Source organism: Paramisgurnus dabryanus, chromosome 19, assembly GCF_030506205.2.
Source record: "Paramisgurnus dabryanus chromosome 19, PD_genome_1.1, whole genome shotgun sequence".
Taxonomy (NCBI): domain Eukaryota; kingdom Metazoa; phylum Chordata; class Actinopteri; order Cypriniformes; family Cobitidae; genus Paramisgurnus; species Paramisgurnus dabryanus.
In genome coordinates, this window is record NC_133355.1 from 31,938,778 (window position 1) to 31,964,764 (window position 25,987).

At 40.8% G+C, this 25,987-nt stretch overlaps 1 protein-coding gene across 1 annotated transcript in view; it reads right to left on the minus strand.

Annotated features, from left to right (window-relative positions):
• LOC135773169 (uncharacterized) overlaps positions 1 to 15,847 on the minus strand; it is a 29,910-nt gene extending 14,063 nt beyond the window's left edge. Inside the window, exons 1-4 of the mRNA XM_073812711.1 lie at positions 15,673 to 15,847; positions 14,924 to 15,283; positions 9,319 to 9,435; positions 7,208 to 7,260 (exon numbers count right to left, since the gene is read on the minus strand). Coding sequence (XP_073668812.1) covers positions 7,208 to 7,260; positions 9,319 to 9,435; positions 14,924 to 15,283; positions 15,673 to 15,709 — 567 coding nt within the window. The 5' untranslated portion in view covers positions 15,710 to 15,847. The remainder of the gene's footprint in view (positions 1 to 7,207; positions 7,261 to 9,318; positions 9,436 to 14,923; positions 15,284 to 15,672) is intronic.
• Positions 15,848 to 25,987: the final 10,140 nt, after the last annotated feature.

The window sequence follows — 25,987 nt, forward strand, 5'->3', positions numbered from 1 at the left end:
GTGAGGAGATGACGGGCGAGATGCGACAGGTGACGCGAGCGTAAACCGCCTTGACGATTGATGTACGCCACGGTCGCAGTGTTGTCTGTGCGAACTAATACATCTTTGCCCTGCAACTCGTTGCTGAAACGGACGAGCGCAAGATATACAGCCCACATTTCTCGGCAATTTATGTGCCAATGCAGCTGGGGTGCCGTCCAGACCCCCGAAGCCGCAAGCCCATCGTACGTGGCCCCCCACCCCGTGTCCGAAGCATCTGTGCATACTATTGCATGCCTGGAGACCTGTCTCAGAGGCACACCGGCTCGGAGAAACGCACGGTCTGACCACGGAGTGAAAGTGCGACGACACGCAGGTGTAATGATAACACGGTGAATGCCGCGCAGCCACGCTCTCCTCGGGACTCGATCGTGAAGCCAATGCTGAAGCGGTCGCATATGAAGCAGTCCGAGCGGAGTTACAGCTGCGGCTGCTGCCATATGCCCCAGGAGCTTCTGAAATTGTTTCAGCGGGACCGCGCTCTTGCTCTTGAATGTATTCAGGCAAGTCAGAATCGACTGTACACGCGCTTCTGTTAGACGAGCTGTCAAATCGATCGAGTCCAGTTCCATCCCGAGAAAAGAGATTCTCTGCACGGGGCAAAGCTTGCTCTTTTCCCAGTTGACCCGAAGACCCAAACGAGCGAGGTGTTTTAGAGTTAAATCTCTGTGATCGCACAGCGTCTGACGTGTTTGAGCTATTATGAGCCAATCGTCTAAATACGCGAGAATGCGCACACCTTTCTCTCTCAGGGGTTTTAAAGCCCCCTCCACTACTTTGGTGAATACACGGGGAGACAGAGAGAGCCCGAATGGGAGGACTTTGTACTGGTATGCTCGCCCCTCGAACGCAAAGCGGAGAAACGGCCTGTGCCGGGGGAGAATCGATACGTGGAAGTACGCGTCCTTCAGGTCGATGGATGCGAACCAATCGTTTGGACGAATGCATGGAAATATGCGCTTGGGCGTCAGCATCTTGAACGGCATTCTGTGAAGTGCACGGTTCAGCGAACGCAGGTCCAGGATCGGTCGCAAGCCGCCGCTTTTCTTGGGTACAATAAAGTAAGGGCTGTAAAACCCCGACCTCATCTCGGCTGGAGGGACCGGCTCGATCGCGTCTTTCGCCAATAAGACAGCGATCTCCGCACGGAGGACGTGCGCATCGGCAGCTCTCACCGTAGTGAAACGAACGCCGGAGAATTTGGGGGGACGCCGGGCAAATTGGATCGCATAGCCGAGACGAATCGTGCGTAAAAGCCAACGCGACGGGCTGGGAAGCTGTTTCCACGCCCCCAGACACCGTGCGAGGGGGACTAAAGGCACGATCGGTGTACCCGCGGCGGGCGCAACGGAGGTGATCGCCGGTGTGTGCGTAACGGCCGCACCGACAGCAGTGTTGTGTGTGATAACACTCACCTGAGTCCGTTGCTGGGTGGTTGAGTAAGGGAGGCTCTGCTGAAGACACCTCTCGCCACTCGATGCACCCTCTGGCGAAGGAGGAGGGAGACGATGGGTTATGAGCCCGTAGCTGTCTCCTACCGCCTGAGAAGTTGGAGAGCGCGGAGGGGTTATGAGCCCGAGCGCCGCTCTCGTTCTCCTCTGATGAGTCGGAGAACGAGGGGGGGTTATGAGCCCGCTCGTATCTCCGGCGGTTATCTGAAGACCTAGAGATGGAAGTGGAATTCGCTCTTTTTGTGAATTTGTGGGTGCCGACTGAAAAGTCGGCGGAACAGAAAAATGAAACAAAAGATTCCCCAACCGGCCCTCCTCCGGTGGGGGGAGTGGTGCCTTCACCATCTCCCGAAGAGCGATCCCCTCCATCTCTAGGTCGCCCGTCTCAGGGCCGCTTCGATCTCCTCTTTCCACCCTTCGGAGCGGGCTGAGCGGGCGGGGCGGGCTGCTGACGACCGGTTCCTCGCTTCTTAGAAGAGCCCCGGGGAGGAACGGAGGCGGCCGCCGCAGGACGCCCTCGGCGAGGAGCAGGCTGAGGCGCCGACGTGGATGGGGCAGGCGCAGGACGCTTCCGACGTGGCATGATTTGAGCTATGGCCTCAGTCTGCTTCTTGGCCGCGGAGAATTGCTGCGCAAACTCCTCGACCGTCTCGCCGAACAGGCCGGTCTGGGAAACCGGAGCATTCAGGAGCCGGGTTTTATCAGCATCCTTCATGTCCGCCAGACACAGCCAGAGATGGCGTTCCTGGACTACCAGGGTAGACATCGCACGCCCGACGGCGCGTGCGGTGACCTTGGTCGCACGAAGCGCCAGATCAGTGGCCGCACGCAGTTCAGAGAACTCCGCCGAGTCGTGACCTCCCGCGTGCAGGTCCCTCAGAGCCTTAGCCTGATGAACCTGCAGCAATGCCATGGCATGCAGGGCAGAGGCTGCCTCCCCACAAGCTTTGTAAGCAGCACCGGTCAGCGCCGAAGACTGCTTACAAGCCCGTGAGGGGAGAGTAGGCTGGTCCCGCCAGGAGGAAGCGACACCGGCCGGACACAACTGCATCGCGACCGGCCGCTCCACTGACGGGATACCAGTATACCCCCTGGCATCTCCACCCTCGAGAGAGGTGAGGGGTGAAGGCTGAAACGGCCGGTTCCGGGCGGAAAACGGGGTTTTCCACGACCGCGTCAGCTCTTCATGTACCTCGGGGAAGAAGGGCACCGGGGGCGAGGACTGAGAAGCCCTGGCACCCCCGAAGTACCAATCATCGAGGCGGGACGGTTCAGGTGGGGGAGGTTCAGTCCACTCCAAGCCGACCGCCGCCGCCGCCCGAGCGAGCATGGCTGCCATCTCGGGGTCGAACGCAGGACCCGCAACCCGACCCGAAGGCGGGAGCGGATCTGGATCGACGTCCGAGGCTGACAACCCCCCCTCCGACGTTACGGTGGACATCGCGTCCGGTGGAGGCTCGACAGAGCGCGAGGACACCGTAGAACACGGGCCGCTCGTCTCCATCGGGACCTCCGCTGGCAACGGATCAGGGCGCTGGGAGCTGCTGGACGAACCAGCAGACCGACCCAGCACCGTTATACGGAGGTCATCCTTCGCAAGTTTGGTAGCTGCGCCCTTAGCAGCACCAGACTTGGAAGGCGGGTGCCGTTCCCGGAGAAACGACACCCGTCTCCGCAAATCCGCCATAGTCATGCCCTCACAAGTGGAGCATGAACTATCACGCAACGCTGCCTCTGCGTGCTGGAGCCCCAGACACGAAACACAGCGCTCGTGGCCATCCCGGGGGGCGATGAACACACCGCATCCAGAAACGGAACACGGGCGGAATGCCATCTTTAAAAAGACGCACCCGACCGTGACACGAATGAGTGACTGTCTTTAAAAAGACACAAAGCTCAAACGTGCTGCTCTTTTAGGGAAATCACTCTTTTTGTGCGAGCTGGTGAAACACACAGGGAGAGGCAAACGCACTCACTCAACTCAAGTCCTAAAAGAGACAGAGAGAGAGAGAGAGAGAGAGGGTGGAGAAAACACTGCGAGCCTCCGCTGAGGTGTCTTTGCCCAACCAACTTCAGCAAGCTGAGATCTTTTTCCTCCAAGAACAGGGATCTACGAAGATCAGTATACGCTTCTCGAGAGCAGATGTCTGCCGGCTTCGAAGCAAAAAGCTAATTTGGTATTGTGCACCTGCGGCTTATATACGCACCTGGCGGGGCGGCGCCGGCATTATGCAAATACCTGCATGCCAAGTTCATTGGCGTTTTTATAGTTTCTCGAAGTAGATAGGTCACCCGCGGAGCGGTTCCCAATTCGTCGGTCACGACGTGACGTCGTAGTGACCGACTGAAAGGGAACTCTTTTATCACAACTTGCCTTAAAATACTTTCATACTTTGGAAGCTTTCCAACTCATAATTCCATAGACTCACCTGCCACCGCCAATTTTTCAAAATTAAAGCAGTGAAGGCAGGGGGAGAGGGAAGAAAGATGATAGCGTAGCAGATTAACCAGCAGGGCGCGCACAGCGCACAGACTGGTGTGGAGGTGAATTACATTGAGCCATTTGAGACATGAGACAGAATTACAGTGGGCCGTTTGAGACGGAAAAAAATAAATATGCGACTCCTCGACTAAAAAAATTGCCGTCGACAAATTTTCATCGTCGATTACGTCGACTACGTCGACTATTCGCGGCAGCACTAGTGTTTATCCTCTCTTAACTTAGTCTTTTGGTTACTTTGTGCATCCACTTATTAATTTGATTTAGAATAGCTGATACAGTTTTTGACATTGGCTTCTGCTGTTGCTGCTTTAATTTGTCTTGCAATAGTTAGTGTCTTTATCAAGGGTTAAATCTCACGAATTCGGGAATTCGGGTCCACAATCTGGTCGCGGACCATTTCATGCTTAATAACTCCAAAAGCACATGTTTTAACCAGTTCACGCTATGATGCAACTTGATAGTCTATAGACTCATCCATTAGCCTCTTTCACACCATAATTTCAGTAAATTACCATGAATTTACGACAATGACTTTACCAGTAAATACAAAATGTGCTGTTCACACACGCAATAACATTCCGTCTTTTCACCAGTAAGATATTATTATCATTCACACATCAGTACCAAAATACCTGTAAACTCAGTGAGAGAGCGAAAACTACCTATAACTGCCACGCGGACTTCATATCCATGGTCCGTATTTTGTTGTTTTCACTTCTGTGCAAATGCTGACAGTCTCTCATGACCAAACATTGTATTAGGTGACTTCAAACAATACTTAACTGGTGAAGAGATGCAACCTGCATCTTGAACAAAACTAAACTGGTGAAGAGATGCAACCTGCATCTTGAACAGCAGTAATTTTTACACTTTAGGCTTCATGGAGAGTGTGTGAAGGATGTGGGCAATTTGGCAAATAGATGGTAAGTGATCTTTAACAACTTTGGTGAAGAGATGTGGATGTAACTTCAGGTGGTTTGGCTTCAAGCACAGCGTGTGTGTGGTAAGAAATGTCAGTAAACAGTGCGGGGTTAAACGCGTCAGCCGTATCAAAAATTTTATCATTGGCCCAAAGCTGTCAGCGCATTCTGACGTTGTCATTTCTAATACTAAGTTCACACTGCACGATTTTCAAAGTAGTCAGGTCACAGGTGTTTTCACACTGCATGACTATCTGGGGTAGCATTCAGTTGCTGCTGTGTTGACACTCCATGCTGGATCGGCAACAAGGGGTTTCACACTGCATGACTTTACCATAGAAAGAATCGCAGACAACTTTGTCCTGGTCCGCAAACCATGTCTCTCAACCAAACGCACGCTAGAAGTGACAGGGAGACAATGCAAGGTCATACGTGCAAGACCGGAGTTCTCAGGTGATACTGGGATTATTATTAAAATTGGTTGCCCAAAAAAAGCTTGTCATACAAATTGAATGTGCACTCATTTTCAGCGAAAAGAAGAAAAAGAAAAGAAGATTATGGAGGAGGAAATGGTTGGGGGACTCCTCCCTGAACTTCAGCTGTCCTGTATGTTGCTCTCTCTATGGCTGTAGGTCATCGCCAATGTTATTTTCAATCAGAACACATTTCACATGGCATGATTTTGAATCGCCAACACATCCAGGACAAAGTTTGTCCCAATACCAAGGCTCTTTCACATGCAGCCTCCAAATGCGGGCTTCGATTCCCCTCAAACCAAGGATTCATAGTTGGATCCTTCATTGCCTTGCCTATCCCAAGATTCAATGAGCACCTGTGAGATCTGGGTATTCTGAAATAATTCAGAACTGTTGTTAAATAAAAGTGTATATCTTTCTAATTTAAGGTCTTTGTCAATGTTTTATTATAGCAAAAACCGATGTGTTCTTTCAAAAGTTTGTGCTCATTCATGTGTAATTACTTCCACCCACTAATCAAAGTATTCTCATAAGTGTAGAATCTGCTATTTAAAATACATACGGTTGAGTCGCTCGTCTGGCTGAATCCATGTTGTGCCTCCATCTTTGAAATACATTCGCCAACGAGGGACATTCCTGAAATTCAAGCTCCGCCTTTCATGCTTTCAGACTACACTTATGCTGGCCGCTAGATGAAGCCTCCCGAGGTTGCATGTGTAGGCGGTATACGTCATCAAGACAGTCTTATTTCAGAATATTAACAATTATAAAGCTGACAATTATTCTTAGTTAATTGTAAATTGATGTAGTATGCTGATGTACTGCTCAGTTAATTTAAATATACCAGGCTTGATGACGCATACAGCCTGCATATGCGACCTGTGTAGTAGACTGAATCCTTCGGATTCAACAACAGCCGCACACCATGATGATCCCGCGATCTAAAGCTTCGATTTGAGGCAGATTTGAAAGCCTGTTGAAGACCTATTTTCGAGGACATTAAAACAAGTCGCCAAGGAAGCGAAAAGGGGATTTAAAACGACAACGTGACAGGAAAAACAACAAGTCCAAAGTCAATATTGGAGTAATGTTAGTTTTCCAAGATCATGAGGCTCAAGGGACACCGAAGTTGCCTACTTTCTATCTTCTCCACAGGTAATTCAGCATATTTGTTTAAATCTATACAGTCTATGGTGTAAACTTGAAGTTATATAGTTCCTTGGCTAACTATAGCATGGTTATGCATAACACTTGTTAGTGTAAACACGCATGTGGTTTAATGTGTTCGAACAACCACACGCCGTCTCTCCGCCCATTTATGTAATCTGAGGTACTGAGATAAATGTTTTTCATCTTTTCTGACCTCTAGCACAAACACATGGTGTACAGCGCTATTTTTAGCCTTTCATTGAAAAAACTAACGCTGCCGATCGATGAAAACACATCTTAATACCAAGTGTAACACCCCCTGGGATATTTTTCCTTGCGTCGATGAAAAAGGCGTGTCTAAGCTACGTTTATGTTTGCTTTTTGTATGTGATTTAAAGCGGCCATATCATGAAAATCAGACTTTTTCTGATTTTTTGTCAATTTTTGACAAAAATTTGTCAAATTTTTTTTATGCTATCATGTTTGTATTGTGCTACTTTGCTGTATATTTTTGTAATGAAGGTTCAAATCAAAACAAACCAACTTCAGTTTGATTGATATTCATTTAGAATAAGAAATTTTGGAACCAAACTATTCATATTATCCAATAAGCACAACAGCCACAGGTTTTTTTCAGAGTCTAACCCACATTTTTAGAGTCTAACCCACCTTAGAATTTGAGTTTGCTTTCACACAGCTGATGCAAGAGTGTCCAGAAGAACCTGAAACAAAAACACACTAATTACAGCAACACACAATGTAACACAATATGCCTTGTCAATTTGTCTATATGATTTCATTGTCTGCCATATATACACTAGGCATAGGCTGTTTTAGTTAGCACAACTTTATTTAATGTTTTAGAAAACATTAAAAGGAAAAACATAAAAAATAGGTAATGGCCCTTGGTAGTGCTTTTCAAACTGTGGGTGGCATGTGGGCATGATACATATAGGCTTATAGATAATGCCTACAAAGGATGTGTTAATTTTTTACACATTTTTATTTTGTTATGCTTTTAACACGTGTCATTTAATGTTAAAATAAAACATAAGTTGTGTTAAAAGTAACACAAAATGTGTTGTTCCAATAATAACACAGAGCTGGATGTAACACTGATTGTGTTGTTTTTAACACATTCATTCTAAAAGTGTACGTATATTTTTAAATATAAAAAATGTAACTGAGGTTCAGATATTAATTTCTTAACAAACGTGAATGTAAAATCTCATAGACAAAGTTTATGGATGTTCGTCACAATGTCAAGCAATGCTTAAGTTTCTTAGCAACGGCAGATGCTCTGGAGCGACCAAGCGCTTCAAAAGAAGGAGGAAAGCAAAAGCTTACCACTTGGTTTAAGACGTGAAATGTGAAGTATTATATGAAGAGTTTGGTTCCAAAACGCATTAAACGCCATTTTTGAAAAAAATGAGTTACTGCCAAAATCAGTATTATATCAGGTCAGTAGTTAAAAGTAAATAATTAATTTTACGCAAAATCCAATACCCGCCGTGATATTCTGTCATCTTTTCTCCCTTTGTTCCCAAAATGCGACAAACGCCACTCCTCCTTTTTTACAGAACGCAATAAATCCATTCCTGATATTACAGCGGACCATTCACGCAATGTAAACAAACATGGCGGCGCGCTGAGTACACGGAATCCTAATTTTCCTCATCTACTTTGTACTTCGTGATCAACAAACAAAACAAAATAATACTTTAATAGCATTGCTAAACCTGTGGTGGTTTTCTGTGACGGGAAAGAAACGTAAGCCATCAACATCTAATAATTTCCGCGAGAGGCACTCGGCTGCTTTTTCTCCAGACAGCATCAAGCTTCTCATGCTAACATTGACCCCAGAGGATCTTATGAAAACTTTACATTATTTTACTCAAAGTCAACGAAAATCGAGCGGGACCAAAACATTTTACAGCTGATCGCTGTGAAAATGTAAAGAGATGACGTCAAATATAACCGAAGCAATGTGGTCTTAATATAACAAAGTAAGTGTTTTGGTTAATGCCATTAATGTTTATTTTTTAATCATTGTATACCACTAGTCAACTAAATAAATATAAAATGGTAAAGATGAATGCACATTTATACATTGATTTAATAGATTTATAGCATTTTGAAATAAAAAAACTGTCATGGATTTATTGCATTTTGTGGAAAAAATAATTAGTTTTTATAATAAATCTTTGAAAATCAAGTTATGGATTTGAATTTCTTATGTTTTTATAACCTAAAGATGCTATGTGAAAGTTTGTAACAGAAAATAGTGGTTTTCATCTTGTCACTTTCTTGGTATAGAAAACACGTTTTTACCGAAATTTGTCAAAATGGATTTATTGCGTTTTGGAACCAAACTCTTCATATGTAGGCCATAAAAATGCTTACTATGATTTTACTACACATAAAACAAAAAAACTATAGTAACGGTTGTAAAACCATGCTTAATTTTTTACTACTACTAAGACAAAAAAAACAATAGAAGTACTATTTGGAACCTTTTAAAGTTTTTTTTGGGGGGGGGATAAACTGTGACATTTAGAAAGCTCTGTGTATGTGTGTGTGTTGGAATTCTTTTATAAGAGTACATAACTAATGACTCACTTATCAGTTTGACCTATTTTGGCATCAGCGAATTGTAGTTTGCTTATCTGAGTGAGCAAGTGGAAGTATTAGTAATAAAATTGCTAAGGTATGTAGGCACAACACAACAACGACATTTAAAATGATTAAAAGGATTAAGGAAAGAATTTACGGTTTCTCACCTTGCTTATAACAAAGCACACAAACACAAATAATACCACACAACCCACATGCAGAGTAAGCACAGATCAAACGCGTGCTGCAGTCTGCTGCATTGGAAAAGCCCCTCAGTTTAGCATCTGAAACACAAAACCACAAAGTTTCACAGGAACATTTGGAAGGGCGTTTTTAAAAGAATAGCAACATGCTCAGCTCAGTAACAACAGAGAACAAAGACCTCTCTTTAGAAAGTAACCTAATGTACGGAAAAAAATATTTTGTTGGCTAATACCAAAACTGCAATATATACATATATATATACACACACACACATTCTGGTTTCCATGTTTTGTGGGGACATAGATGTAATGGTTTTCATACTGTACAAACTGTATATTCCCTTCCCCAAACCCTACCCCAACCATCACAGAAACCTTTCTGCTACTTCACATTTTCAAGAAACATCATTCTGTTTGATTTATAAGTTTGTTTCCTCATGGGGACCTCAAAATGTCCATACAAGGTCACAAAAATACTGGTATTCCTATCTTTGTGGGGACAATTGGTCCCCACAATGTGATAATTACCAGGTACACACACAGACACATGCACGCACGCACACACACTCTATTTAAAGTCCCCCTGTAATCGATAATTGTATCACTTAAAACTTATCTGAGCATCATTATAGCATGTAAAAGTGACAGTAATTTCATTCTTTTCTGGGCTTGAATAGTGTCAGTGGATTAGCAGTTTACGGGACAGTCCTGGGGCCTCATTTATCAACATTGCGTAGAAAATGCTCTATATTTGTACCTACGAATGAAATGTAGAATGTGCCTAAGTAAAAAAAAATTGGGATTTATCAAACGTGCGCACGTGGTTCGTACGCACATCAGTAAGTAATCCTTGATGATAAATCCCATGTGTTCTTAAGCACCATGCTCGTGCACGTTCATGGTCATTTGCATTCCGAAACCCCTCCGATGAACCATATATGGTGACAACACCTCCCCTCATCGCAATAATGGCAAAGAGAGCGTAAAAGAGAAACTTTACAGACACAGAAATTGAGTTACTGGTGGATGAGGTTAATAACACATCTGTTTGGTTCACTTAGTATGGGAGGAATGACTAACAAAAGAAAACAAATCTGCATGGGAACATGTTACTAGTGAGTTTCATTCCATTGGGTATGAGAACACTTCTAGAAATAAAAAAGTGGTTTGACATTAAATTATCAGCCAAAAAAAAAAAAAAAAAAAGCGTCACAGCACACCGACGTGAAATCAGTCCAACTGTAGGAGGACAGACAATGACAGAACTTGGACAGCCGCATAACCATCATCATCGGCGCGATCTTTGAAAACGCGCTCCCGGCGGAATGGATTATTTGCCAAGTCTTTCAATAATGCAAGATAAGCCATTGCACTGTGTCAAGCATTTGACGGCGCTTTCTTACATAGGGTTAGACACTAATTTCATTAATTAACTTCAACACTGTTTTGCAGTTACTTTATTAAAAGTAATCAATTTTAACACCTGGGGGTGGATAATAAATAGACAAAGTGTTCTTTTAATGCTGGGGATGGACGGTCCTGTGTAGTATCGCTATTCTACCACTAGATGCTCTGCGTACGCATACTCCGAGGTGTGCGTATATTTACACACATTTCTACGTATAAGTGCAATTTGATAAATTCCACACTTTGCGTAAAACTGTTCCTACGCACACTTTACGCACACTTCTGTGTGTACGAACGCTTGATAAGTGAGGCCCCTGGTTTTTATAGGAAATATCTTAAAATGTCTTCCGAAGACGATCAAGGGACTTGCGGGTTTGGAACAACATGGGGTTAAATTTTATTTTTGGGAGTCCACAAAAAAACAATAGATATTCCATTGTTTATTTCAAACATAATAATCAATATAGTGACAAAGCTTTTAAGACAGAGGAAAACTAATAACAGTAAAGACTTGACTAAACGTCACACACAAGATACAGGATTACATTTTTTTTCTGTTAAAAGCGATACACATCAAATATTTAACTCATGCCATATTAAGGGTCAAAGACAAAATTGAACATCTTGACAAAGCAAGTGGAAAATGTGTGAAATACATAATTTTTTATTTGTATGGATGGCACTTTATCTTACAACTCTGTTTAATATTAGTGGCGGAGCCAGAGGGGTGACCCCAAATTTAATCACTATACTTTCACTCCCTCAAATAATTCACTTCCCTATTAAACAACACGCATATTTCGGCATGCGGCAGCGCAGCACATTGTTAAAAACAATTATTAAGAGAATAACTGTTGCAAACATTTCACAGTGATTTTAGCGTACAATGGAATATTGTGTGTATTATTCGTCTTTCTGTGGCCTGAATGAAGTCCATGCTTATCTAAAAGATTGGCCTTTCTTTTTTTGTTTGCACTGTTTTTTTACAACAAAACCCAACGCCATGTTTTATTCTTGAACTGATACTGTATGATTATTAGATTCACTGTGTTGGACTGGATTGCCGCCTTGAACTTGAAAACGTGACGTGCATCGTGCTTCATACAGTAGCCTACCCACAGGGCCAGATTTAGTGATTTGGGGACCCAAGGCAAATTCATGTATTTGGGCCCCAACTATGCACCCTTAACCTAATGCAGACATTACTGTATCTTTCTGTCTCTCTCTCAAAAGCACACAACCTTTTTTCTAGAGGTTACCCAAGTGTCAGCCCCCAATGAGGTTGAGATTAAAATATATATACCTATACATTTTTTTACTAAACACATGCAGATGTCATTTATCAGTTAATGTACACATCTTGTACTGTGACGTTCACTCTGCTATGTGCTGTGGCTGCGGAATCTACATGAACTTGAAAAATCTGCAGAATAACAGAGTAAAATACAGTGCATAGCCACTGCCATTTTGATATGAGATTTAAATTGGGCTAAAGCTAACACAACTTTGTGTACAGATTTGGGAATAAATCACAATATTTAGTGGGGCTGGGCAGACATTTTGGCAGACTAATGCAGGGTTCACACCAGACGCGGTAGACACGGCAAGCGGAAGTGATTTACATGTTAAGTCAATGCAAAGACGCAATTAGGCGCAATCTTGCGCCTACCAATAAAAAATTTGAACTTCGGCGGATTTCAGCGCCACGTTAACCAATCAGGACCGGAAGCGAGCAGAGTCTCAGCGGAGTCGCAGAAGCCCCTCCCATGACGCAAATTTCCCTGTGAATGAAGCGAGTAAACTCAAATGTTCAAGCGTTCAACTACACGTGACTAGCGCATTTTTGCAGCCTCTACCGCGGTTGGTGTGAATGCACCATAAGGCTGCATCTCATTTCTCTGTCTTACCCCTTACCCCTCCCCCTCGGTTTTGCACGTTCATGTGAGAGGAAGTGGTGTCTCAATTCTTATTTTGATTAAGGGCTAGGGCCAAGGCGTAGGGCCACATTGCCCTTGAAACAATGTTTGCGGAGGACCACACTTGAAAAAGAGGGGTAAAATGTATGAATTTCTGATTGATTATTATAACTTTGACACTCATGTTTTATGATACTTTAAAAAAAATTTCAATTGTAATGTTTTTGTTTTGAATTGCTAGTTAACTGCTAGATCGAAGGCAGCTAAACGTATGCGCTATTTGTTGAGCTGATAATCCTTATCATGACACTTCATATTAAGGTTTTTAGATTAAATTTGTGTGAAGTGAATTTGCTGGATATTACTATTCCTTGATTGATTTTACCGGTGGACTGGTTTGATAATGGTAGAGCTATCTTGATTAGGGATAGACCAGGGTGAGGTCACTGTTGCTACATGGCAGTACTATGGAGACATGCACAAGGTTTTGGGTGCCCGGCCTGCGATGGACCCCCTGTGGTGGTGGCATCATTCCAACCAGGAGCAGAGGATTCCATGACAATCCCAGAAAATACCCATAAAATTGCCAGACAAGCGTCTGTGTGAACAAAAACTCGTCCTGTTATTCTTTTGGGATCGTTGCCGGAAAGAGGACCTAGTCAGATAATCATTTGGTAATCATTTACCATCTAATTCAGTACTTTCATGATATCCACTGACATCAGATTCGTAAACATTCTCTTTAAGTTTCATGAGGAGATAAAAAAGTAACACGATTTGCATAGTTTCTTTAGGATATTGTGAAGCCCTCCACCTCAGAGCTCTCCACCACAGCAGCATCCTGGACCCCTGACACAGGACCCAGTAGAATGCCAACCAGTACTCCTATTATGGAGTTCCTGACCGAGGAAGCCCTTCAAGAGCAAAGGCGCCATGAAGAGAGTGAGACGAAGTCACAAGAGGTTTTTAGACCTCTTTGAAAGAAGGTTTGAAAAGATGTGAAAATAATTACCTTTTCAATTGCACAACTGTTTACATATTAATGAAATCTATTTGTTTTAAGAATTTATATCATTTACATTTGAATATGTATTATTGTTCTAAAATTACCTGTTCAATTGCACAACTGTTTAGATATTAATGAAATATATTTATGTTTTAAGAGTTTTAATCATTTATATTTGAATATGTATTATTGTTATATTTACATATGTTGCAATATTTACTGCTGTTGAGTAGTATATATGGGCTTTTCTAGATGTGAATCATTTCTATGAAGCACAGTCACCATATCTAGTGTGTTTTAAAAGATTTAATGCAAACAATTGTAGAAATCCTACTACACCCCACTTCACTCCTAAAACAAAAAATAATATCAAGGTAAGAACATGCCTACTTATCATTAAAAACTTCTCAGGCTGAAAATATGTAACAATAACAATTATTACAACAATACAAACACATTAATGCCAACAGTTTAAAACTTGGGGCAAGACAGTAGAAGAACAATATCAAATTACTATACAATTCTTAAATATATTACATATATATAATTCTCATAAAGGAGATGTCTCTTCATGTGCCCTGCACAATCCCTCAACCTTGTTTTCATTACTCCAAAAGGGGGGTAACGTCCTGATGTGTAAAAGAAGCTGTTTTCATCATGTGTGTGTCATGGACTGACCCTGGGTACCCTTGAAGATGTCCAGGAACCTTACATCTGCATCACATATGGCCTAGTTTAATTACCGCTAGTTTAACGTGCTGTGCCTACAGTATTTCAGTTTGAAACAGGCAGCAAAAGCGTCAAGAGCATACAAGCATAACGAGAGTGGGCCCCACTAAGGGGGATGCAGACGTGCGGTTGTGTTATGTATTAACTCTTTCCCCGCCATTGAAGAGATAACTCGTCAATTACGAGAAAACGCTTCCCTGCCATTGACAAGAAATTCCGGCTTTCCGCAATACCGCTATGTATAATAGCAATACCGCAATTGCCACCCCAATTAGCCCTCTGGCTCCACCACTGCTGAGTGTTTTCTCTATAAAGTTTGTGTTTCCCAAAGACAGTCTCATTCCAGCAGTTTGAAATCTCAAAGATGACTTTTAGATAAAATTATTGACTACAGGGGGAAAGTGATTCACTAAAATGTATTTTACTTAGTAGTAGACACACTATTTCCATAAAATTATCAGAATGTCAATGATAAGTAAGTTATGTTTTAGACAATCTGAGTAGCACTAACCTGTTAATGTGAGTCTGACAGGAGTCCCAAAATGCATTCCATTTCCATTGATTCGCGTAGAACAGTAATAAAAGCCAGTGTCAGGCTCTCCAACCCTAACTATTGCTAGACTTACAAACTTAGTTATATTGTCTTCTTTTAGCTGATAGTGGCTTGCATCCTCATTATGTTCAATAATAAACTTTTTTTGTTTAATTTTTCCTCTTTGTGCAAATATTAGTAAAGTCATCTTTTCTGATCTCAACTGAAACCATTCCAATGTAGAGCTGGCATTTACATTACAGGACAAAGTAACATTTTGTTCGTGTTGGACAATCATATCCACAATGGATGCACATATCCAGCGTTGAGAGGCGATACCTGGGGTGAGAAGGTAATTTTTTTTTTACATTTAACATTATAATAATACTGCCCCTTAATCTGCAATATCCAACCATGGCACTGCCATGTAGTGTAGAAAGAGATAGAGAGAGAGAGAGAGAGAGAGAGAGAGAGAGAGAGAGAGAGAGAGAGAGAGAGAGAGAGAGAATAACTGACAGCACAATTTAATTTCAATTTCAACAAACCACCATCATAATGATTATTTAACAGCTCATTTACATTTAAAAGGACATACCCCAAAACAGCAAAAAATTTAAGGGATATAACACAACAATACAACAACTGTATATGTTCTATTAATCCCTTACTCTAACAGTTAAACTAAAATTTAGAATACTAGATTGTTAAGCAACATATAGGCTACTTACCAACTAAAAGGATCACATTGAAAATATATTTGCTCATCTTTCAATCTTGGTGGCAGCAGGGATAACTTATAATTGCTCAAGTTTGTCAGCATTAGCCAAGTCAGGTTTACAATTATAACCCACAATAGTGCATGTTTCCACTTATGGTGGTTTTCACTGAAAGGGCAAGAATTTATTCACTGATGCATAGCACCACACTTAGGTTTCATTTCTGAAGAATGAGGAAACTCTAGTACAGCTCTGCAGAATCAGAAGCATGTGGGCCTGGCGATCAGTCCTCATATATAATCAGAACATTCTACATACATGGAAAATGCTTACAGGTCAATGCTTACCACAATCAGTAACATGCAGTAAATACAGGTTTTTTTAAGATTCAGTTTCATTTTATGTTAAACGGGCTGAGGCAGGATTCTAAACTTATAATTCATGTACTAAACATTTTCTAAGGTTCCTGTGCATTTGGTCAAATGGTAAAGATAAAACTAGCAAGAGCATGCAGTTCAGTTTTAAATCGTGTTTGTATAGCAGGGTCCAATGTGAAAACTTAAAGGAGATATATCATGAAAGTCTTTTCCAAGTGCTATAATTGGAAAATAAAATAAATGTGCAAAACCCAGTAACTTAGTTTTGGTAATCCATTCTCTGCAAGCATTTGAAAAGTAGGTAATTGACATTTGGCTCCCTTTGTGATGTCAAAAGGGGATCTTATTACAACCCCAAAACAGAAAAAGTTGGGACACTGTAAAAATTGTGAGTAAAAAAGGAATGGAATAATTTACAAATCTCAAACTTATATTTTATTCACAATAGAATATAGATAACAAATCAAATGTTGAAAGTGATACATTTTGAAATGTCATGCCAAATATTGGCTCATTTTGGATTTCATGAGAGCTACACGTTCCAAAAAAAGTTGGGACAGGTAGCAATAAGAGGCCAGAAAAGTTAAATGTACCTTTAAGGAACAGCTGGAGGAGGACCAATGTTTAGGAATAGGAATGTTGTCCCATTCTTGTCTAATACAGACTTCTAGTTGTCAAACTGTCTTAGGTCTTCTTTGTTGCATCTTCCTCTTTATGATGCGCCAAATGTTTTCTATGGGTGAAAGATCTGCACTGCAGGCTGGCAATTTCAGTACCCGGATCCTTCTTCTACGCAGTCTTGACATTGTAATTGATGCAGTATGTGGCCTGGCATTGTCATGTTGAAAAATGCAAGGTCTTCCCTGAAAGAGACGACGTCTGAATGGGATCATATGGATCTAGAACTTGGATAAACCTTTCAGCATTGATGGTGCCTTACTAGATGTGTAAGCTGCCCATGCCACACGCACCCATGCAACCCCAAACCATCAGAGATGCAGGCTTCTGAACTGAGCGCTAATAACATCTTGGGTTGTCATTGTCCTGTTTAGTCCGGATGAAATGGCATCCCAGTTTTCCAAAAAGAACTTCAAATTTTGATTTGTTGGACCACAGAACAGTTTTTCACTTTGCAACAGTCCATTTTAAATGAGCCTTGCCAAGGGAAAACGCCTGTGCTTCTGGATCATGTTTAGATATGGCTTCCTTTTTGACCTATAGCGTTTTAGCTGGCATCAGCGAATGACCCGGTGGATTGTGTTCACTGACAATGTGTTCTGGAAGTATTCCTGAGCCCATGTTGTGATTTCCATTACAATAGCATTCCTGTATGTGATGCAGTGCCGTCTAAGGGCCCGAAGATCATGGGTATCCAGTATGGATTTCCAGCCTTGACCCTTATGCACAGAGATTGTTGCAGATTCTCTCAATCTTTGGATGATATTATGCACTGTAGATGATGATAACTTCAATCTCTTTGCAATTTTTCTCTGAGAAACTTAGAAAACAATTTTTTGCCGCAGCATTGGGGGAATTGGTGATTCTCTGCCCATCTTGACTTCTGAGAAACACTGCCACTCTGAGAGGCTCTTTTTATACCCAATCATGTTGCCAATTGACCTAATAAGTTGCAAATTGGTCCTTCAACTGTTCCTTATATGTACATTTAAATTTTCTGGCCTCTTATTGCTACCTGTCCCAACTTTTTTTGGAATGTGTAGCTCTCATGAAATCCAAAATGAGCCAATATTTGGCATGACATTTCAAAATATCTTACTTTCAACATTTGATATGTTATCTATATTCTACTGTGAATAAAATATAAGTTTATGAGATTTGTAAATTATTCCATTCCTTTTTTACTCACAATTTCTACAGTGTCCCAACTTTTTCTGTTTTGGGGTTGTATAATAATACTGCCCCTTAAGCTGCAATATCAAACCAGAGAGAGAGAGAGAATAACTGACAGCACAATTTAATTTTAATTTCAACAAACCACCATCATGAAGATTATTTAACAGCTCATTTATATTTAAAAGGACATACCCCAAAACAGCACATTTTTGCTTAGACATTCAAAGGGGCAATTTTAACATGTTATAATAAATTATGTATATGGTATGAGCTAAAACTTCACATACAGTCGTGTAAAAAAATGTTGCGAAAAGATTACACAAGTAAACACTTGTGTAACACTTTAAAGCAGGGGTGTCAAACTCAAGGCCCGTGGGCCAAATCCGCCCCCTCATTTCATCTGCCCCGCGAAAGCTTACAAATTATGCTAATTATGTGGCCCGTAAGATTTACATTATTATTATTTTATTGTTATCATAAGTTTTATTTTTTTGCAGGTTATTTCCTACATTGATTTTTTTAGCATCCACCAAAACAAAATTTTGTTCGGCCAAAGTCTTTTTGTAATGTAATTACAGTGAAAATGTTGATGATTGCAGGAGAGAGAACGAGCTGAGCCCCGCACGCGCGCAGTCTACTTGAGTGGCCGTGTCTCAATGTGAAGGCTGCAGCCTCCGGGGGTCGGATTTCTAGGCTGCATACATCATCAAGATTTGTCTTGTCTTGTTTCAGAATATTAACAATTATAAAGTTGATTGTTATTCTTAGTTAATAGTAAATTGTTGTAATATGCTTATGACTTGCGAATTTAATTCAGATAAACCAGGCTTAATGACGTATGCACCCTGCGACCCCCATAGGCTGCAGCCTTTGATTGAGAAACGGCCAGTATCTGCTTTTTCTTTCTTTCCCTCTCTCTCACGCGCTTGATAATCAAAACATACATGGTGGTAAAGGGTCGGAAGACCAAATCCTATTCAGCTAAGTAATGTTTTTCGTCTCGTTTACAGAAATGTTTAGCGATGTCCATCTGGGCTTAGTTTACAACACATCTTTTTCCGCTAAGTACGCGAACTACTGATCTATACAACACTTAACTCATGAGACGTCAGTCAATCAGTCAGACACTCAAAGCCAGGTAAAAAAAACACAGCTTTTTTGCAAAGAGAGCAAGAAATGACGACAGCGAGAGTATCTGTGTCTAATAAATGCATATTGCGGTGGAGATGGTAAAACTCTTTATTAGTATATAAAAATGTTGAAAATGTTGAAAATTTTGATTGTGCTCAAATATAACGTGTTTTTGTTACCACATTTACTTAAAAAAAAATCTGTAGAATAGTTGTAGCCTGGCTCCGCCCTCCTACTTGCTTCTGCTTAATTTTTATTTCGCTTCAGTACTACGTCTGGGACTGCTATGTAGATTTCGTTTTCTCCTGCAAAAATCTGCAGGTCCAATCAGCGAACAGAGGGGGGTGGCTAAGAACGATGACGTTGAGGTCGTGCGTCAGTTTGAGTTGTAGTTCAGTAATGGCAGCGGAGAAAGACGTGAGAAAAGCTATTGGGTCAGTTGTTGCAAAACTGCCGAATATACAGAAGTTAAAGCCGGAGCAATAACCAGGTGTGCTAAGTTTTGTTGGTCTGATTATCCGGACTTGTTTCCGGCCGGTTTCGGTGCATGATATACGTCACGACCACACATTAGCGATCGCCTATGGCAGATCTTGAGTGACTCTGCGCAGATCCAATAGTTTTAAACTTCAACAGAGGACCCTCCTTAACGGAAGTAACACTTTGCAATGGAGCGTGGCCAGACTATCTGTACAAATGAAATGAATGTACCAGAGTCTGGTTGGACCATAGAATTTTACTGTCCCGTCTTGAAAAGTTTGTGGGCATCCGGGGAAATGCTCTTAGCTGGTTTAAGTCTTATCCCACAAATAGAACTTTCTCAGTTGGTATTGGAGATTCTGTTTCGTCTGTAGCTTCTCTTACTTATGGCGTTCCTCAAGGATCAATCCTGGCTCCTACCTTGTTTGCATTGTATATGCTGCCGTTGGGATCAATTTTTAGGAAACATGGGGTTTCGTTCCATCTATATGCAGGTGATACTCAAATTTATCTGCCTTTTAAGCGCAATGACAAAAAGGGTCTTGACACCCTTTACGCATGCCTAAATGATATAAAATCCTGGATGTCCTTAAATTTTTTACATCTTAACTCAAGTAAAACTGAGGCTATTGTGTTCGGCCCCTCCTTTGTTGATGGGAAAAATACCATCAATGTGGCAGACATGTACTGTGATTTTAAACCTACGGTTAGGAGTCTTGGAGTGGTTCTGGATTCCTCCTTAAAACTAGAGAAACACATAAATATAGTGGTAAAATCATGTTTCTTTCACCTGAAGCTATTAACTAGAGTAAAGCACTTCCTTTCATCGATCGAGCTCGAAAAAGTTTTACATGCTTTCGTTCTATCTCGTCTTGATTACTGTAATTCCTTATATGTAGCTCTCCCCCAGTTTTCTATTAAAAGGCTACAAATAGTCCAAAATGCAGCTGCCAGATTCCTGACTGGGACGCGCATGCATGAACATATCACACCAATTCTAAAGTCCCTTAACTGGCTGCCAGTGTCGTTCAGAATCGAGATGAAAATACTGCTGTTTGTTTTTAAATCTCTAAACGGTCTGGCTCCTACATATCTAGCCGAACTTATAAACATCTATCTACCTGGAAGGTCGCTAAGGTCTACGAGTAATTTTAATCTGGTCCAGCCTAGCTCGCGCCTAAAGTCAAAAGGGGACCGTGCCTTTGCAGTTGTTGGTCCTAGGCTTTGGAATAGCCTACCTCTCTCCTTGAGATCTCTATCCTCTGTATGTCAGTTCAAACATAAATTGAGGCTGTATCTTTTGGAGCGAGCATTTACTTAAATTTACTTTTTTAACACTCTGAATGTTTTATGTATTTTATGTTATTCATCTCTTTGCCTCATGCTTTGTGAAGCACAGTGGTCAACGTCCGTTGTGTTTACTGGTGCTATATAAATAAAGGAAAGGAAAGGACCAGGCTAGAATAGTTGTACACTTTAAAACATTTTGTCATTGCCTGGGCTTTTACTTTCAAAGCTATGTATTAATTGAGTTATTAACAAAACCAATAGTAATCAAATACAGAGAAAATTATGCAATGTACAGTAATAAAAGAGTTAATTAATATATTCTTACAAATACAACCGGCCCTTTGAGAGCAACCGTAATGCTGATGTGGCCCGGGATGAAATTGAGTTTGACACCCCTGCTTTAAAGGGAGTGTTGCGAGGTTAATTTTTCTAAGAATTTGTGCAATTTGCTTGTTGGTAATAAACTGTTATCCATTTTATTTATGTTGTTGGGCATCACAAAACCGAATATAATACGAAAAAGTACAGCAGTTGCAATGATTCTCATTTCCCACATCACGATGGGGAGAGAATTTACCAAAGCCCACCTTGAGAGCATTGATTGAGTGACTAGAGAGACAAGTAGACTACAGTATTCAGATGCAGATTATGTCAGGATCATGCCATAGAGCCTTGTTTTATATTTATGTTTTATTATGATGGCAGGGTTCTGACAGCCTCATGTTCTATGTGGAGGCTCATGGCCTTGTATATTGGGTCATGTGCCTCTGGTGTCCCGTCTCTTGTCTCCGCCCCCTTGTTCTCACAGTTCATCATTTAATCATTAGTTCATTACCCTCACCTGTTTTCCCCTTGTTATCCTGTTTAGTTTTTTATATTTAATGCCCTTGTGTCCGCAGTCCTGTGCACGTTCGTTTTGTATCATTCATTTGTTATCTTGTATAGTGTTTGTACCATTGTCAAGTTTAGTCTAGTCATCTGTTAGTATTTCGTGTATGTTTTGCTCCCATGTGGGCTTTTGTTTTGTCTTTGTTCATTAAAAGTGTTTTTTTGTTCACCCCCGACATCGCCTGCATTTGGGTTCATCTCTCCAGTATTTCTACAGAAGATAGATAGATAGATAGATAGATAGATAGATAGATAGATAGATAGATAGATAGATGCAGTGGTGTAGATATTTGTAGTGAGTATACTGGGATTTTTCCCTCTCACCCTTATGCTCACTCGTCCCGGCGCGACACCCCATAAGCACCACAACACTCACCGATGCATACAGTATGGATCTTTATGTAACTGAGAGCATTCTGAAAGTGTACTCATAAACACATAAACTGAATGTCAGTTTTTTATAAGAAAAAAATACTTTAACAGCCAATGGGTTTACAGCTGGGGAAACTGGACTGATTTTTAGACTGGTTTAGTGTTCATCAACATCCAACTCGTGGCCAAAAGTTACTCAACTGTTAATTAAAATTAAATTAACTGTTTACAATCTTCAATTCGTGGCTAACACATACATTGAAGGAGAAAAAATAGCTATTATCTGACAACTATTGATAACATTACCATGTGTAATTTAATGGTGTAAATGTTTTTAATTAATACACATTTAAGATGACCATGAATTAACTCTAATTTGCATAGTCAGTGATATAAAAAGCTTATTTTTTACATATAATACAAGCATTGTCTAAAAATGCAAATAGGCCTTTAACTAAATTATTATTACAAGTCCATCATGTAGCCTAATATCAGACACCCAAACCAAAGTAAAGAAAATTATCTTTAATTTGCAAGTCTGAACTGAACATCAACGCAGACATGAATTTCCTCATAGAAGTTTAAGATCATATAGGCTACATCCTGAACGTAGATATATAAATGAACACAGAGAAAGGAAGTTTAACACTGTGAAGCACAAGCAAACATGCTAAAAGAGGACATAAACACGGGCTTATTTTGGATTCTTACCTCCAGATAAAGTAATAAACTGGACTGATGATTTAAATGTTGTTTACTCACATGGCGTTGTTAACTCTGCAGCACTGCTCCACTCGTTCACTTCTCCACATGGACTGTTTGTTTACAGTGTCGCGTGAGCAGCTACACTGCAGGTTCGACTTCATTTGCACTAAGCAGACCTCTTGGTGATGTCAAAGTACCGCAAGAGCGATTCAAAGCAGATTTCTCCATGTGATAACTGGAATCGCTCTCGACGTACTTGCTGTCACTCGCGTGTGGGGTCTTTTGGCGCCACACAAGTCTGCTCTCCATTCACTTTTGCGCCCGCTATAGTAATTTCATACGCCGATCGGATCGCGCAGTTTGTCAGAAAGTAAAAAAAAAACAAATATATAGCCTAATATGTATATGCATTTCAACCCGCTAAAGTAGCAAGTGTAGCATGCTAATGGTCAGTGGTTCAAATCTAAATTATGACTAAAAGTTTGAAATGTCACAAAACCATGCTGTTACGCATCCTCACGCTATTTTTAGTGGGTATACGGAAATCCTTGACAATTCCTAGTGGGTATAAGGCGTGTACCTGTGTATCACTTAGACTACACCACTGTACAGATGGATAGATGGTGCGGCCGCTTCCCGCTGGTAAAATTGTGCAGCCTCTCTGCTCAACAAAGTATATAAATGTGCTTTTCCCGTTCGGCAGGTCCAACCATGTCCAGGATATACAAAAATGCTGCTTCTGCGTATAAAATGATCGTGTGATTCATTATGATCGCATAAACACTATAACAAAGCATCCTTTTTTCACAAAACAATATACTTTAGATATTATTTGATAGACTAGTAGGTGTGGATTAAGGATGTTTAAAAATCTCTAGACTGGTAGTCAGGGCATGAATAGATCAAATCAGCAGATTTGCAAAGGTTTATTTATCTCCACATATATCATAAATAAAAATTAGCAGGGTAACTTTGCAGTATACCACATTATATATTTCCTACAATGTATATATGATTTCCATATTATATACGTGAGTGAGTGTTCAAGGGCAATAAACGTCTCACCTGGCAATAAATATCCTCACAACATTATTATTTCTCAAAAAAAAATTCAAAGCTGTATTCTTACAGTTATTCAAAGATGGAAACATTATTCCATTCATTACTTCCTGTTTATGAGCACGTTCGACCAGGGCCAGAGTGGGGCCACTTTTCAGCCCGGGAGTTTCAGGCCCAAGACCGGCCCACTTTTTCCATAGTGTTATTCCAAATTAGCACTTTTTTTCAAATTGGATAAATAAAGCAACAGTTCAGCTCTTACTATAGTTTCTATTAATATCATGGTTAAACAAATAAGGTACAAGTTAAATAATATTTCACTTAAGATGAGAAGTTAACAAAAATATTCCTCTACACTCTAAAAAAGGCTGTGTTATTTTTTACCCATAATGAGTAAATATTGGACAGAACACATGCTGGGTTAAAAATAACCCAATGTTGGATTGTTGTTATGCAACCATGGATTATAATAACCCAACAGTTGGGTTAAAACAACCCAGCATTGGGTCAATTTTAACCCAGCAGCGTGTTCTGTCCAATATTTACCCATTATGGGTCAAAAATAATCCAGCCCTTTTTGGAGTCTATTCCACAAGAAAAGGTTGATAAATTATTAGCATTGCTAATGCTATGAGGGCTATGATTAATCAGATGCAAATAGAAGTATAAAACCCAGTCCTAATTAAAAAAGAAAACAATGTGACAAAAATATTGAATCCAATATTGGGTAAATATATAGCATAAAAAGTGATTTATGAGCTTTTTTTCAGCTGGTCATTTTTGACTGGGAACACAAAAGTTGTTATATGGTTCTGAACACAACCTGAGGGTTAAATAACTTTAATTTTATTGTTTACTCATTGCATCCTCATTTTCAGCGGGGAACTGGCTTATCTGCTGCTCAGAAGCTGCTTGCATAATATTTGCAAAGTCTATGAATCGCCATGTATACACAAAAGGCTAATATTTTAACTAAAAAAAAGTTGGCTTGTAAATAGTTTGACAATGGTATTAGCCTAATCATTACTAGGCTATTTCTCTTTAAGTTACCTGTTGTTGTCCTATTGAAAATAAATCTGTAAGTTTGGCACATTTGGCAGCATCATCCTCCAATGGATTTTTTCTTCAACCTGTTTTTTACGCCCTCCTCCTCTCAGACGCGTATTGTTACGGTAGGGCCGGCCCAGCCTACCGGAGAAAAGTTTATGGACCGAACCAACTCTATGGGAGGGGAAAACTCCTTCACATGGTACAACCCATGCAGTGTAAATTCGAAACGTGTGAAGTGTCATTTAAGAGAAGATAGACTCACTAACGTGACAAATGTAAAAAAAAAAAAAAACTCGACCGGCCCAAAAGTGAAGCGGCCCACCGGGAATTCTCCCGGTTCTCCCGATTACCCACCCCGGGCCTGCGTTCGACCCCAGTGGTGTCACTAGACCCCTTTTACTGGGGCACGTGCCCCAGTGTAAATCTTTTGTGCCCCAGAGTAAATCTCAAGTTAAAATTTTAGCAGTTATAGTGTATTCATTTACAAAGATAATCGCGGCAAAAACGGATCTATATGCAATGTAGTTATGTTTATTACAATGCAGTGTGTTTTTTATGCAGTTATGTTAGTCACGCTTGTAGAAGCGCCGCAGCAGTCGCCACACGATTGAGATTGCTTATAAAAACACGACGAAACTAAAGTAAGTTTCTATATAATAATAATAATCTTATTTTGATTCACTAATAACTATTGGCTCGTGTAGCCTATAGACATGAATGTTTTGTGCAAAGCAGGGAAAGGGAAGCAGAAAGGAGAGATGATGAGTTTAAGGGAAGTAAGACAAACTACATCCTCAACCAGTCAGGTCTCGAACATTAGAGAAAAATTTCAGGAAACCCTCTGTCAAGTCTATTAAAATGCATTGTTGCTGAGAAAATCAACACATGTATGTGATATACTGTTCTGTATTTTTAGATATGAATTTAGTTCACTAGCTAGCATAAACAGTTAGCAGTAACTACGACAAAGATTATTTTAGTTGCAGTCATAAAACTACTTGTTTCTTGAAATATTGTTACTGTCAAAATGTTCTTGTAAAAAGTTATTAATCATTGTAATCATTGTATAATGTAAAATGCAAATTTGAAAAGAAAATATTTCTCTGCTACCATTATTTCCA